Below are 14,133 nucleotides of genomic sequence, written 5' to 3' on the forward strand. Positions count from 1 at the left end.
CTATTTAGAGGTGCAAAATATTTGCATTAAAAATAATCTTTTAGGTTTAGGTTTAGGTTTTGAAATCATGTTTTTACATGTGGCGCCACCTACCGCCGTCTACCAATCATTGCAGTCAGTAGAGTCTCAGCTGCCCGAGCAACCACGGGTTGCCAGTTACGTCAGAAAACGAAACCTAAAACACCTCTTTATTTTTAATTTGAATGTAGTAACCGCTTTTGGCCACATTCTTACATATGGCGCCTTTAATTTATCGGGAAACTGTTACACTTAACACGCATAAACCAGTGTACTTGGGGAAAAAAAAAAAAAGAAAGAAAGAAAGAGTTTCAAATTTCACCCGTTGAAGTAGTACGCTTGCTACAATAACACGACGCGCGGCAGAACAATGTCATTTCCACGCTGTCGAGCATAAAAGATGACACCCATCACGCTTGGACCTCTGTGTCATATCGTATTATCACAACAGACTGGCCCAATCCAGGGAGACAGAGCGAGCGGGACTGTGTGTGTGTGCGTGTGTGTGTGTGTTCTTGTACTTGCAGCATACTGAGGACCAGTGAGGGTTTTTTAACCAACAAAGTGAGGTCATTTTTACGGAGTGAGGACATTTTGGCCGGTCCTCACTTTGTTTACATTGAAATCACTTCCTTAGGTTGCTATAACATGCTATACTTTAATTTGTCAAAAAAAAAAAAAATTTGGGACGACATAGTATAGTATGACGTTTTTGTCAAATTTTGGACCAAACATTTTTGGTCCAATTTTTTTTTTCATTTTGGTCGACATAGTATAGTATGATGTTTTTGTCAATTTTTAGACCAAACATTTCTTGTCAAAATTTTACAAAAATTTGATCGACATAGTATTTAGTATGATGTTTTTGTCCATTTTTGGACCAAAAATTTTGTCAAAATTTTACAAAAATTTGATCGACATAGTATAGTATGATGTTTTTGTCAATTTTTGGACCAAAAATTTTTGGTCAAAATTGAAAAAAAATTTGATCGACATAGTATAGTATGATGTTTTTGTCAATTTTTGGACCAAAAATTTTTTGTCAAAATTTTACAAAAATTTGATCGACATAGTATAGTATGATGTTTTTGTCAATTTTTGGACCCAAAATTTTTGGTCAAAATTGAAAAAAAATTGATCGACATAGTATAGTATGATGTTTTTGTCAATTTTTGGACCAACATTTTTTTGTCAAAATTGAAAAAAAATTGATCGACATAGTATAGTATGATGTTTTTGTCAATTTTTGGACCAAAAATTTTTGGTCAAAATTTGAAAAAAATTTGATCGACATAGTATAGTATGATGTTTTTGTCAATTTTTGGACCAACATTTTTTTGTCAAAATTTTACAAAAATTTGATCGACATAGTATAGTATGATGTTTTTGTCAATTTTTGGACCAAAAATTTTTGGTCAAAATTTTAAAAAAGTTTGATCAACATAGTATAGTATGATGTTTTTGTCAATTTTTGGACCAAATTTTTTTTGTCAGAATTAAAAAAAAAATTGATCGACATAGTATAGTATGACGTTTTTGTAAATTTTGGACCAAACATTTTTGGTCCAATTTTTTTTTTCATTTTGGTCCACATAGTATAGTATGATGTTTTTGTCAATTTTTGGACCAAAAATGTTTGGTCAAAATTTTACACAAATTTGATCGACATAGTATAGTATGACGTTTTTGTCAATTTTTGGACCAAAAATTTTGGGTCAAAATTTAAAAAAAATTTGATCGACATAGTATAGTATGATGTTTTTGTCAATTTTTGGACCAAAAATTTTTGGTCAAAATTTTTAAAAAATTTGATTGACATAGTATAGTATGATGTTTTTGTCAATTTTTGGAGCAAACATTTTTGGTCAAAATTTTAAAAAAAATTGATCTACATAGTATAGTATGATGTTTTTGTCAATTTTTGGACCAACATTTTTTTGTCAAAATTTTACAAAAATTTGATCGACATAGTATAGTATGATGTTTTTGTCAATTTTTGGACCAAATTTTTTTTGTCAAAATTTAAAAAAAAAATGATCGACATAGTATAGTATGATGTTTTTGTCAATTTTTGGACCAAAAATTTTTGGTCAAAATTTTAAAAAAAATTTATCAACATAGTATAGTATGATGTTTTTGTAAATTTTGGGACCAAAAATTTTTGGTCAAAATTTAAAAAAAAAATTATCGACATAGTATAGTATGAGGTTTTTGTAAAATTTTGGACCAAAAATAATAATAAAAAAAAAAGTTTTCCAGCCATTTTTGCTCTGGGGCTCCACCTGCAGACATTTTATGGTACTGCAACCAGTAGTTCTTTAAAGATGTCATTCATGAAGTAGATATTTGTAATTGTGTTGATTTATAAAGTGGAAATGGTGGTCCTCAGTATGCCGCAAGTACAAGAATGTGTGTGTGTGTGTGTGTGTGTGAAAGAGAGAGAACACGGGAGGCAGAAGCAGAGACAATAACAGAGAGTGAAAGGAACAGCACAGAACAGGCTGGTGCTCATTCCAATTCAGTCTGTTTGTCACCAGTGTCAGAGTGAAGAGCAGCCGTGTCCCTCTTCTGCTTCCGCTTATATTAGCCCGACAAGATCATTTTAGGGAAAAAGTGAGAATTGTGTGAAAATATGTCAGGGAAAAAAAAAACAAAAAAAAAAAACAATGAGCCAGACCATCAATCATTTTAGACCAACACGCACATGGGTGGTCAGATTTGCTATTTAATAAACGTGGGCAGTGGACAGTAAAATGACAACTGTGCTGTTTTGAAATGAGGAAAACGCGCGCACGCTGTGGCTCATGTGTTTTCACTGGCTCTCTCTTGTGTTTTTTTTTTTGCGATGATTAATTGTTACAGGCTATACACAAACAACGACAATACGGCTGGTTTCCGCTCTCTTTTTATTCAGGATTTGCAGGCTGTTTTGTTAGCCAAATATTAAATGCAACTTTTTGTAGGATTAAGAAGATTGGGATTAGAAGGATTAAATGTGACAGTATGTAGGAACTCAAGTGTCTCAACCACCCAAAAAAAGATTGATGACATTTTTTTGAAAATAAATAAGAACTGGTGTGTTTTCATCTCTATATTACATGATAGTTGTTCCTCTTCTCAGAGTCTGCCAAATCTATTTTTGTGCTGCCATAATTTGCCATAATCACCACTATATGCCACCAAATCCTGCTCAGTGGTCTTTTAAGAGGAAATTGACAAAGACCAAATGATAATAATGATAATCCTACAATTTTTTTTTTTGGCATTGCTTTTAATGCCAGTCTTTTTATGTCCTTCCTGACACAACCCTCTCCATTTATCCCAGCTTGGGACTGTCACCAGGAGTGCACTTATGCACCCCAGTAAGCTGGATCTCAATATAAGGTTAAGTGTCTTGTACCAGGGACACATTGGCACGTAGATTAGACTAATATGGGGATCAAACTCTCGGTTTTCCTGTTATTAACAGAATGAGACGCACAGTGCTGTGTAAAAGTCCCAGGTGTGTCGTGATGTGACTGGAAATGTGTCTTATTTATACAATAGCAAACTGACAATGAGTTTAACGTTAACATTTTGCACGCCAGATATTTTTTTTGACAAATGCAGGTATTTAATATTACTACTTTTACACTCCAGGTCCATCCATCCAGATTATAAATGATTAAGGCATTGCTAAAACACATCGAATGGTGGCCTGAGACTTTTGCACAGTAATGCGTGTCATGCCATTTTTTAACGTATGCAAATAAATGTATTTTATGGCATCTGAAAATCATAACTTCACCTTTAGCTGTTGCTATAACATTTAAAATGTGTTATGAACGGGACAGCACACACGCTGTGAAGTGCCCCAGTTGCCAAAATGTTGCACCATGTCACCACGTTATGATCCTGCTCCCCCTCTCTCTGCTTGTGTGCGGTAAATGTAACATAGAGAGGATGGGGCATGTCAGCTCATCTTACCTTTATAAATGACAAATCTGTGCAATGCATCAAAATAAATGATGAATAAAAAAAAAGACACATGGAAAAACTGCAACAGAGGGAGAGAGGAGTGATTGTGTTGGAGAATAATCCTGAAAAATGCTGCTAAATCACTAAAAATGTTAGTATTCTTAATCCAAAAATGTATTTGACAGATTCATTTTGAGTAACGTTGTGTATCATTTGCTATTAAACTCTGATAGAGACGGAAAAATAAAATTGTACCATCCACTGAGTTTGGCATAATAAGTCACTCGTTGGCTGCCCCGATATCTAAAAATCTGTAAAAACAGAAAAAAAAACACAAAAGTCGGCCTATTCAACGTCAGTCATACAGGTCATAAGTAGTTAAGTTAAGGAAATGTCACATTATACTTCTCCGACTGCGCAATGCGTTATCCGACTGCGTCACCACGGAGACCCCTCGAGCCTTCATACTTCTGCGTCGTGGTGACGGATACGCGACTGTTGTTGTTGAAACAGTGGCCGTTTCTCACTTTTCTGTGTCACGGAACGCAGTTTCAAGATAATTTGAGGCGAGAAATTGGCCATTTAGAGTCTAAACATGTGGTTTGTGTGTGTTAAGATATGACGTATTTATAGTTCGGCAGCGACGTTGTCGGCGGCGATCAGCTCCGCCGCTGTGGACGCTCGGTGCTCACTGTGAGCCGGCACGGAGCAGCTGTTATCTCGGCCTGTCCTGAGGACCGATCGCAGCTCTTGCCGTCTCCGTTGTCACCTTGACGGAGTGACGGACACTTAAAAAAATATTTTGTGCAGTCGGAGACGACGCAGAGGCTCTGCGTAACCTACGCAGAGCGCTTTACGCAGAAGTATAAATTGGGGCTTCAGTCAACATTATTAAAGCATTTAAATAGTCCAGACCCTGAAACAGATCAAAAGCTGCTCTGAAGTGCTTAAGCATGGTCCAGTGTGGACATTGCAACTGATTAACACGTGTGCCGAATGGTAGTGAGTGGCACTTCATGGTGTTTCCACATCTGCTGTACAGCTACCAAGTCCACTGGAAATATGGGACTGTGAAAGTCCTAATCTTTTGTAAATTTGGGAGCGAAAATCAGGATGTTGTTTGTTTCTTTTTTTTTTTTTAACGCTGCCACCTCCAAGACTTTTGTTGACTTTGCTATTAAGTAGAGTATTTACTACAGTACACTGAAGACTCCATTATGCCTCGAGCTTGTCAAACAAAATTGATATAATGGACTGGATCCAAAGCCCATTGGCAATTAGCCGCTATTCATCAAAAACGCAAGCGGTGGAGAGATGAGAACAAACGGGAAACTCTATTTGCATTTTACAAGCGTGATACATTACCAGAGTGGTGAAGATATAGTGGTAATACTCCGTCATCATCCCCATGGTCTGTGCCTGCAAAGGGATACAGAGACAGAGAACGGGGACAGGAAACAAGTGGATGAAGGAGGACAAAAAAAAGAGAGAGAGGGAAAGAAAACGGTCAATTTGTGGAACGGCTCAGTGAGAACAAACAGAACCGGAGAGGTGCACAAATGACTTTCATCAGCGAAGAAGAGAAAAAAACAGTTTTAATGAGCATATTGACGAACATGCTGTTCATTTCCCCGAGTAAGTTTCCGCTCTCGCTTTGCTGTGAGTTCTGCGCCATATGTGGTCCAGAGATTTACAGAACGGCAACGGTACTTGATGACTTCCTATGCATCTAAATTGTTCGAGAGAGAGAGAGGGAGAGAGAGACGAGCTTTCAATCAAGGACTTGTGGCGTAATCTTTGTCTCATAGATGAACACTCCATCACTGCCACTTGTTTTTACTCAATCTACATTCAAAGGCAGGCACGTTCCCATGGCAGTTGTGCTTCCCATTTAATTGTACCATCTGTTGTTGGTGAGGGGGGGGTGGGTGGGGGGGGGGGGGAATAAAAGAACCAAGGTTATGTAAATAAGATGCTGTGCTTCCATGGAGGCAAATTCACCCCCCCCCCCCCCCTCCTTTCCTCCACCCTCCTCGCATCCCGAGACATCAAGCCAAACGCATGACATTGAAAATGTGAGTGATGTTTTGTATCGTGAGCCTGAGATTTCATTAATTAAAGTCGTCCGTTTGCGCGGCGGCAGGATGCATTTACAGCGATGATGCAATATAATTGTGTCAAAATGTTCTGTTCTCCGTCAAGCTATTATTTTAGCTCTTCCCAGCTGCACAAACACTGTTATAAAAAATTAAAACTCAATTATTACGATGTTCGGCCAAAAACTGTTTTTTTTGGGGTTTTTTTTCAAAAACAACAACAACAATAACAACGACAAGGACGTGCAAACTATTTTTTACCATCCAGGCTGAGAGGGAGTGTAACCCTGACAGACACACGTTGAGCGCGACTGAGCTCGTCAAAAAACGAAGACAGGACGCGTCACGTTGTCGAGAATCGGCGTGACAATCGAAAATATCCCAGGGGCATAACGCAGTGTTTCAGATGTGACATTTAAACCATTTTTTTTAAAAATATAATCGCATCAAATCCTGCTTCACACACACGCGCGCACCTGCACCAGTTAGATCACATTACATTTTCTTTCTTTCTTTTTCAGTGTTTTCACTATTTCACTATTTTTCACAATTATTTGGTCGAATTGACTGATCGCAAAATTCACTTCCGCTCAAAACAGATTGGATTTCTATTCCCCTCTTTGCCGCAGAGCACAACAAGAACTCACTATTGTCTCTCTTTCCAAAATTGTGGTGATTTTAAATTAATCGCCAACTATTTTGATAATAGATTAATCGGTTTGAAGCTTTTTTTCATCAGTAAAACAAGATTTCTGATTGTTTCAGCTTCTTAAATGTGAATATTTTCTTGGTTTCTTTGCTCCTCATAACAAAGAAATCGTTAAAACTGAATCATGTTGGTTTGTGGACAAAACAAGACTTCCAAGAACATCAGAATTTCCAGGTTTGACAAACACTGATCAACGTTTTTTAACATTTTCTGACATTTTATGGACCAAATTCCGATTCATCGATTAATCGAGAAAATAATCGACAGATTAATCGATTACGAAAACAATCGTTAGTTGCAGCTCTAGTAACATTATTTGTACGTTTCCTCCTTCATTTGAAAACAGGCTCAGTCCAACGACTTTGTGGTTGTTGTTGTTTTGAGCAGTACAATTTTACACTTCTCAAACTTTCTGTGGCCACTTCTTTGTGTTTTCAGTCATGCCGTAAACCATTGGTTCTCAAAGTGCGGCCCGGGGGCCAATGGCGGCCCGCGGAAAACATTTCTGGCGGCCCGCGGTGAATTACTGTTGATAGTTTTAATCCAGGAGCTACTAAGCTTGTTAAATGTTTATTGGACATTACTGGATACAGACCAATAAGTGTAAACTGTAGAACTGTATTTACTATGTCATCCAATGTTGGATGACATAGTGACACAGTATAGTATGACGTTTTTGTCAAATTTTTGCATTTAAATTTTTTCCCAAAAAATTGTCACATTTTGGACGACATGGTATAGTTTTTGACAAATTTTGGACAGAATTTTTTTTTTTTAAAATGTCAAATTTGGGACGGATATATGTAATTTTTGTCAAATTTTGGACCAACATTTTTTTTGAATTTTTTTTTCAAATTTGGGACGGCATATATGTAATTTTTGAAAAATTTTGGACCAAATTTTATTTTTTATTTTTTTATTCTCAAATTTGGGACAGCATATATGTAATTTTTGTCAAATTTTGGACAAAACATTTTTTCACCCAAAATTTAAAACATTTTAACGACATAGTATAGTATGACGTTTTTGTCAAATTTTGGACCAAAGATTTTGTTTTTCCAAAAAAATTGGTCATTAAAAATTATTACAAATGGGATTTCTTTCTGTTTTTTTTTCATTTGGCGGCCCTCAGGTATCAAAACTTTGAGAACCCCTCCTGTAAACTGTCGACAGCCGTCTCGCCCAATGAGAGCCACGTTGCCGTTACCTCCGTCCTCTTTGAAAGCAAATCACTTCCTAGCATTGCAGATCTACACAATCTATACAAACATACATCTACACAAAGGTTTCCCATAATGCACCGCAGCAAATCAACACATGCTTTAAATAGAAACCTTTTTTATAATATGTTATTGCTGTGTGACGCTCGATAGCACGAGCTGTCTCTTTGATCCGTATTTTAAAAAAGAAACCGCTTCAGTCTGTTTAACGATGATTTGTTGTCAGAGAAGGGAACTGTCTGGAGGTTTTGTTTGCCTCTAAACCTTCTCTCGCTCCTTCTGTCAAGTGGACACTGATTTCACGGCCTGAGATTGGCGCAGACTGGCCACGAGCACATATATGTCAACTTAGATTTGAGCAACTTGGGAGGACTCAGTTATTTAAATAACATGAAAGGAGATGAAGCACTTGGTAAACATGATAATAGAAGTTGACAGCTGTTGAATAAGGGAAAGGGGGGGGGGGGTGGCATCCAGCAGCCTGCTACTGACATCTATAGAGCATCAGACCACCCACACAATCTCGACTGTGTGCATCATACTGACAGTGCTTTGTTGACTGACAGTTTGTTATATCTTTTATATACACATGTATGTAAAAGATATATATTAAAGTCAATTTGGGCAGCAAGTCACTCCCACGTATCCACTGCCAAGTTCTTGGTAAGAAAATGGCTTCCATTTTTCATTCACACTACAAATAGAATAAGTGTCAACCAGAGTCAAAGAAAGTGTCAAGGACAAGGACAAAAATGTGCTTTTTCCTTTGTCCAGCAATACCAATTTCTGGCAGGCGGGTCAGCCTTGCACTGACCTGTTTGAGAATCTGCGCTGCCATGTGGTGACTGCAGTCGAAAATGATGCGGAACTCCCGACTTCTCTTCATTTCCTTGAGGAGAGGTCTCGTGTCCTGCGTGTCGACAGGAAGCTGCCGGATCTTTAGCCTGATGTTGTACCGGGATGGAGCCATTATCAGCTCCTGTAGTCTTATAAGACCTGAGGGAAAAGAGACGACACCACTTTTAGGGCACGGTGCCACTGAAAATGAGCCTGTATTTATGCACATTTTTTTTCAATTTATGCATTAAAAACAAAACCTAAATGGAAAAAAAACGTCTTCAATCTTGAAGGAAGTGGAAAAATTGTCATAATGATTAAAGGTAAATGTGAATAAGTGCAATGGAAACACATTTAATAAAGGATGACTGTTAACATCCTCCAACAAAATGTCAGAACTGGCAAAAAAAAAAAAAAAAGGCAGATACAGTGCACAAGAGCAGATTTATATGAACTCATGAGGAAATCATTTAGTGCAAGAGGAAATTATTACTGCATTTATAGATGGAAGCAGCTAATGGCGCTCTTTATTCGGGGTCATACCTATGTTCCCCGGGTCCTATGTTCCCCGATCGGGGAGCATCGGACCTTTTTTTTTTTTTTAAATGGTCCGATGTTCCACGTTTTTCCAAAAAAAAGTTCTTATGCTCCCCACTTTGTGGAAGCCTGGGTGTGGAGCTCCAGGGTAAAGGGTTAGGTTTAGGGTTAGGGTAAGGGTAAGGTAGGGTTAGGGTAAGGGTAAGGGTAAAGCCCAATTTATACTTCTGCGTAAAGTGCTCTGCGTAGGCTACGTAGAGACTCTGCATCGACGCAGAGACTGTCGAAAAGCCTCTGCGTCGTCTCCGGGTGCACGGAATATTTTTTAAGTGTCCGTCACTCCGTCAAGGGACAACGGAGACGGCAAGAGCTGCGATTGGTCCTCAGGACAGGCCGAGCGAAGCTGCTCTGTGCAGGCTCACAGTGCGCTCCGGGCGTCCTGACAGAGGCGGAGCTGATCCCCGCCGATAACTCCGCTGCCGAACTATAAATACGTCATATCTATACACACACAGCACATGTTTAGACCCTAAATGGCCAATTTCTCGCCTAAAATTATCTTAAAACTGCGTTCCGTCACACAGAAAAGTGAGAAACGGCCACTGTTTCAACAACAACAGTCTTTCTTTTCTCTTTCTTTCTCGGACGCCATTGCTCACTGTAGCCAGAAGCACAACAACCTTGCGCAGCGACCCCTACTGATCGGGCGGGAAATTGCAGCGAGTGTCCGTCAGTATAAATGCTCGAGGCGTCTCCGTGGTGACGCAGACGGATAACGCATACGCAGTCGGAGAAGTATAATGTGGCCTTAAGGGTTAGAGAGAGAGTTTGAGAGGGTTAGGGTTAGGTTTAGGGTAAGGTAGGGTTAGGGTAAGGTTTAGAGAGAGAGCTTGAGAGGGTTAGGGTTAGGGTAAGGGTTAGGGTTAGGGTTAGGGTTAGGGTAAGGGGTAAGGGTTAGGGTAAGGGTTAGGGTAAGGGTAAGGGTAAGGGTTAGAGAGAGAGCTTGAGGGTTAGGGTTAGGGTAAGGACCCCTTAGGGTTAGAACATAGGACCTTTTTAAAAAAAAAGGTCCTATGTTCCCCGGGTCCTTTTGGGTGAAATCGGGGAACATAGGACCCTTTTTTAGAGGAAGGGTCCTATTTTCCCCGGTCACATAAAATCGGGGGAATATAGGACCCGGGGAACATAGATACGGTCCCCTTTATTCACATCATCAAGTTGTGCCTTTGTTATCCTTTTAATGTAAGGACCTACAGTTTATATGTTGGGCCACCTATTGCTTATCTCAGTGAATTAACTCCCAGTATTGACTCAACAGCAGTTTATTTGACCTATTTTCTTTTAAAAAAAAATGTATTTTAATTTGTGATAGAGTGTACTAAAAATCAAGCTAGGTAGCATTATAGAAGTGTGCGAGTGTCTTCACCTGTGCTGTCGTCATAAACAACAGTGGCTGTTTTCCATTTGAGAAACTGCACCAAGTCCAGGATGGCGTAGCTTAGCGATGAGTAATCCGGGTACAGGTTTGCGTAAAAGGTGTCCCGGCTGTCCATGGGGTGGTGTTTCCATCGCACCTGGACGTGCGGCACCTCCAGCGCATTGCAAATGGACTGCACGGCGTTTGACGACGAGCTGTGCGAGGGCCCGAATATTGCAACCACACCTAGTGACAGTTGGTCACAAGCTGAAGAGAAGAGGAGAGGTTTGAGAGGAAAGAATGTTCTGTCCGATCAAAGTACATCCAGTATGAATTCTGAATAACTAAAATAAGGCAGGGATTATAGGCCCAGTGGTTAAGGGTCGGGTCATGCTTGTTGCACAGATGTGCGCTAGCTTCCATGTAATGACAATTTCACAAATTTCCATGTTGGGCTGTGCAATCCCTACACAGACAAACTTGAACATGTGCATGTGCATGTTCCCTGAATCACAACACTTTCTCTTCCACTTGGTGCCGTGCTCTTGTTTTTGGTCAAAAGAGACAACAAAGCCGACGGTCACAAAGGAACTTGCTTAAGAAAGACAACTCACTCATTAAAGGTGCAAAAAATGTGGCCAAAAACAGTTACTACATTCAAATTCAAAACACCGAGGTCTTTTGGGTTTCATTTTTTGACGTAACTGGAAACCCGTGGTTTGCTCGGCAGCTGAGAAAGAACATACTAACTCCATGCAAAAAGGCCCTCGGTCAGACTGGGTCAAGAGCACTGGTCTGTTTTCGCTGCAATGTAACAGTGCTAGCTAACCACTACCCTGAACCCTGAAGTATGGTCCCATCCATGTACAACTCGCTGCCCCAAAAAAACACAAGGAAACACACGTGAGAGCAAAATTATTGTGAGAAATATTCGCTACTACGACGAAAATGTGAGATTGAGTATACGTGCGTGAAAACTTTAGACTGGTGTGGACCCTTTTTTGTAGACACAGACCAAAGAATTAGTCAGAATTAGTGAGATATCGACGAACTCGGGTAAGCCAGAGCAGTATTAAACAGGGACGTTGAGGTGTACTATCTATTAAAGGTAGTGCAATGTGGAATACAATATACCATCAACTATAAGGGAATGTCCCACTCTGGCCAATTTCAAGAGCCACGGTAAAGCGTGGCTTAGATCTAACCAAACATGCACTCACTACTAAACATACTAATGAATCGTCCTGTTTTGTTCCTTGCTGTTTTGTATAGCTTTTAGTTTAGTTATGTATATATTTTGTTACTTTTTATTCCAACATCAACCTGCCTAATATGGACTACAGATGGAAATTAGCCCCTGGGCTATAATCTGGCCCATTTGCATGTACTTTTGTATATGTTCATTAATGTGCATTGTCCTGAAGTAATAAATAAATAAATAAATAAATGAATATAATGGTGAACATGGAGGATTCTACTCATGCCTCCATTTCCCAAAGCGATTATACACTTATACAAACATACTTACGGGGTAGTAGATTAAATTTCTGCCAAATGTTACACACTGGACCTTTACATTCTTGAGCCCAAAATAAAAAAACCATTAAACTAAACAGATGTTTTGTTCCTTAGACGTCGTCTTCCACAGTGACAGTCACAATCCTTTACTAAAAAAAAAAGGTCGCTCACCTTTTCTCGACGCCTCAAAGCTGTCGTAGATATTAATCCTCTGTATGTCGTATGTTAATGTAGTGTTTGGCAACAAAGTCCTGTTTCTGTTGATGTTATTGACAGCGAATTTAAAGGCAAGCTCCTCCGCGCTGACGAGCGAAACGGGTCCGTCTGTCTGCTCGAAAATCCCACCTGAAAGACAAAAACAGAGGGACACGTAAAGGCCATTGTAGCGGCAACGTCTCCAACATCGTAAACAAGCAGAAATAAACAAACATAAACTCCGAGGCTTACATTAAAAGACATCGTGAGGCATTTGTACTCGTAGTGCAGCGAGGAGAGCAGCGCACATTAACACAATGCATTATTTTGCTCCGGAAAAACACGGAGCAACCCTCTCTGTTTTCAGTGAATTTGGGAAAGAACCAGTATGAGCTTTGAAGTCTGAAGCCATAATGGATTCAAGGAAGTGGATATATGTGTCTGTGTGTTCCATCAGGGCTAGTTGTTCAGAGCGTCGTCTCTCCATTAAGATTTCCTTTGATTTCAACCGAAAACCACGTCGTCGGAGCCGATATCAGGCCATCGCTGCTCTTCTTTTACACGAAATCCAAAGTATTTTTTCATGGACTGCTGCTCAGAACAAGAAATAAAGTGCGTCTATGTTCACATGAAAGTCAAACCAGCACTACACCCTTTAATGTGAGGAATGCATTAACATGTTTTTGGTTTTTTCATACCGTGTATGAATACCATACAAGGACTTAATACCATCAAAAATAATCAATAAAAAATGTGCATAAATTGACAAACTGCAGGTAAAAACAAATAGGTTTAATGCAATAGAGCTGGGGAATCATTTAATATCAATATAGAAAAAGAGGTGCTGTATATTATATTATATTATATTATATTATATTGGCTGTTTTTCATGTTGGGGTTGGCATGTGTCCATATTTAGTTTTGAGAGTCTTTTATCTCACATAAAATACATAGTTTGCCGTTTGTTTTCACTCCAGCTGTGTCTGCTTTGCTGTGTGTGTCAGTTTGAAGCCGGGGCCAACAGAGAGAGAGAGAGCGAGGGAGAGAGAGAGAGAGAGAGAGAGAGAGAGAGAGAGAGAGAGAGAGAGAGACAGCAGCAAAACAATTCACACACATATACACAAATACACAAACACACACACCACACTGTAAGTTAAGTAAAAAAATAGTGGGGGGGATAAGTGAGTCTGTTGATATTGCTGCTGCATGAATGTAGGGAAGCGCCAGAGGTGGAAAAAGTACTAAACTATTGTACTCAAGTAAAAGTACCAATACTTTGATGAAAATGTACTCAAGTAGAAGAAAAAAGTAGTTCATTTGAAATGTACTTTAAGTAAAAGTTACTTAGTTACTTTGCGTGGGGTGTGAGGGTAGTAGAAATATGACAACGGGTCAGAAATCCAAAACTATTTTGGAGCTCACGCGCCCGGCGCGACACAGGATATTACGTCACTTTTGGCCACGCCCTCTATGTTCACGCGCCAGTGCTAATGGTGCTAATGACTGCACTGAATTCGGTGTAAAACTAGAAAAGAAAGATACAAAAAACGTCTTAATAAACAGTAAATATCAGTATCCGTGTTATTAACTGCTTAACATTAACTCAACAGGCATAAACACAGCAGGCTA

The 14,133-nt window shown here is 39.2% G+C and overlaps 1 protein-coding gene across 1 annotated transcript in view; it reads right to left on the bottom strand.

Moving 5' to 3' along the window:
• The window catches only part of grik3 (glutamate ionotropic receptor kainate type subunit 3), a gene marked incomplete at both ends in the record, with an annotated part of 152,670 nt that overhangs the window by 62,259 nt on the left and 76,278 nt on the right, over positions 1-14,133 (bottom strand). The window contains 4 exons of the mRNA XM_083910054.1: positions 5,341-5,394; positions 8,815-8,996; positions 10,801-11,058; positions 12,481-12,654. Coding sequence (XP_083766180.1) covers positions 5,341-5,394; positions 8,815-8,996; positions 10,801-11,058; positions 12,481-12,654 — 668 coding nt within the window. The remainder of the gene's footprint in view (positions 1-5,340; positions 5,395-8,814; positions 8,997-10,800; positions 11,059-12,480; positions 12,655-14,133) is intronic.

Source organism: Microchirus variegatus (genome assembly GCF_963457635.1).
Source record: "Microchirus variegatus genome assembly, chromosome: 2".
NCBI classification, from domain to species: domain Eukaryota; kingdom Metazoa; phylum Chordata; class Actinopteri; order Pleuronectiformes; family Soleidae; genus Microchirus; species Microchirus variegatus.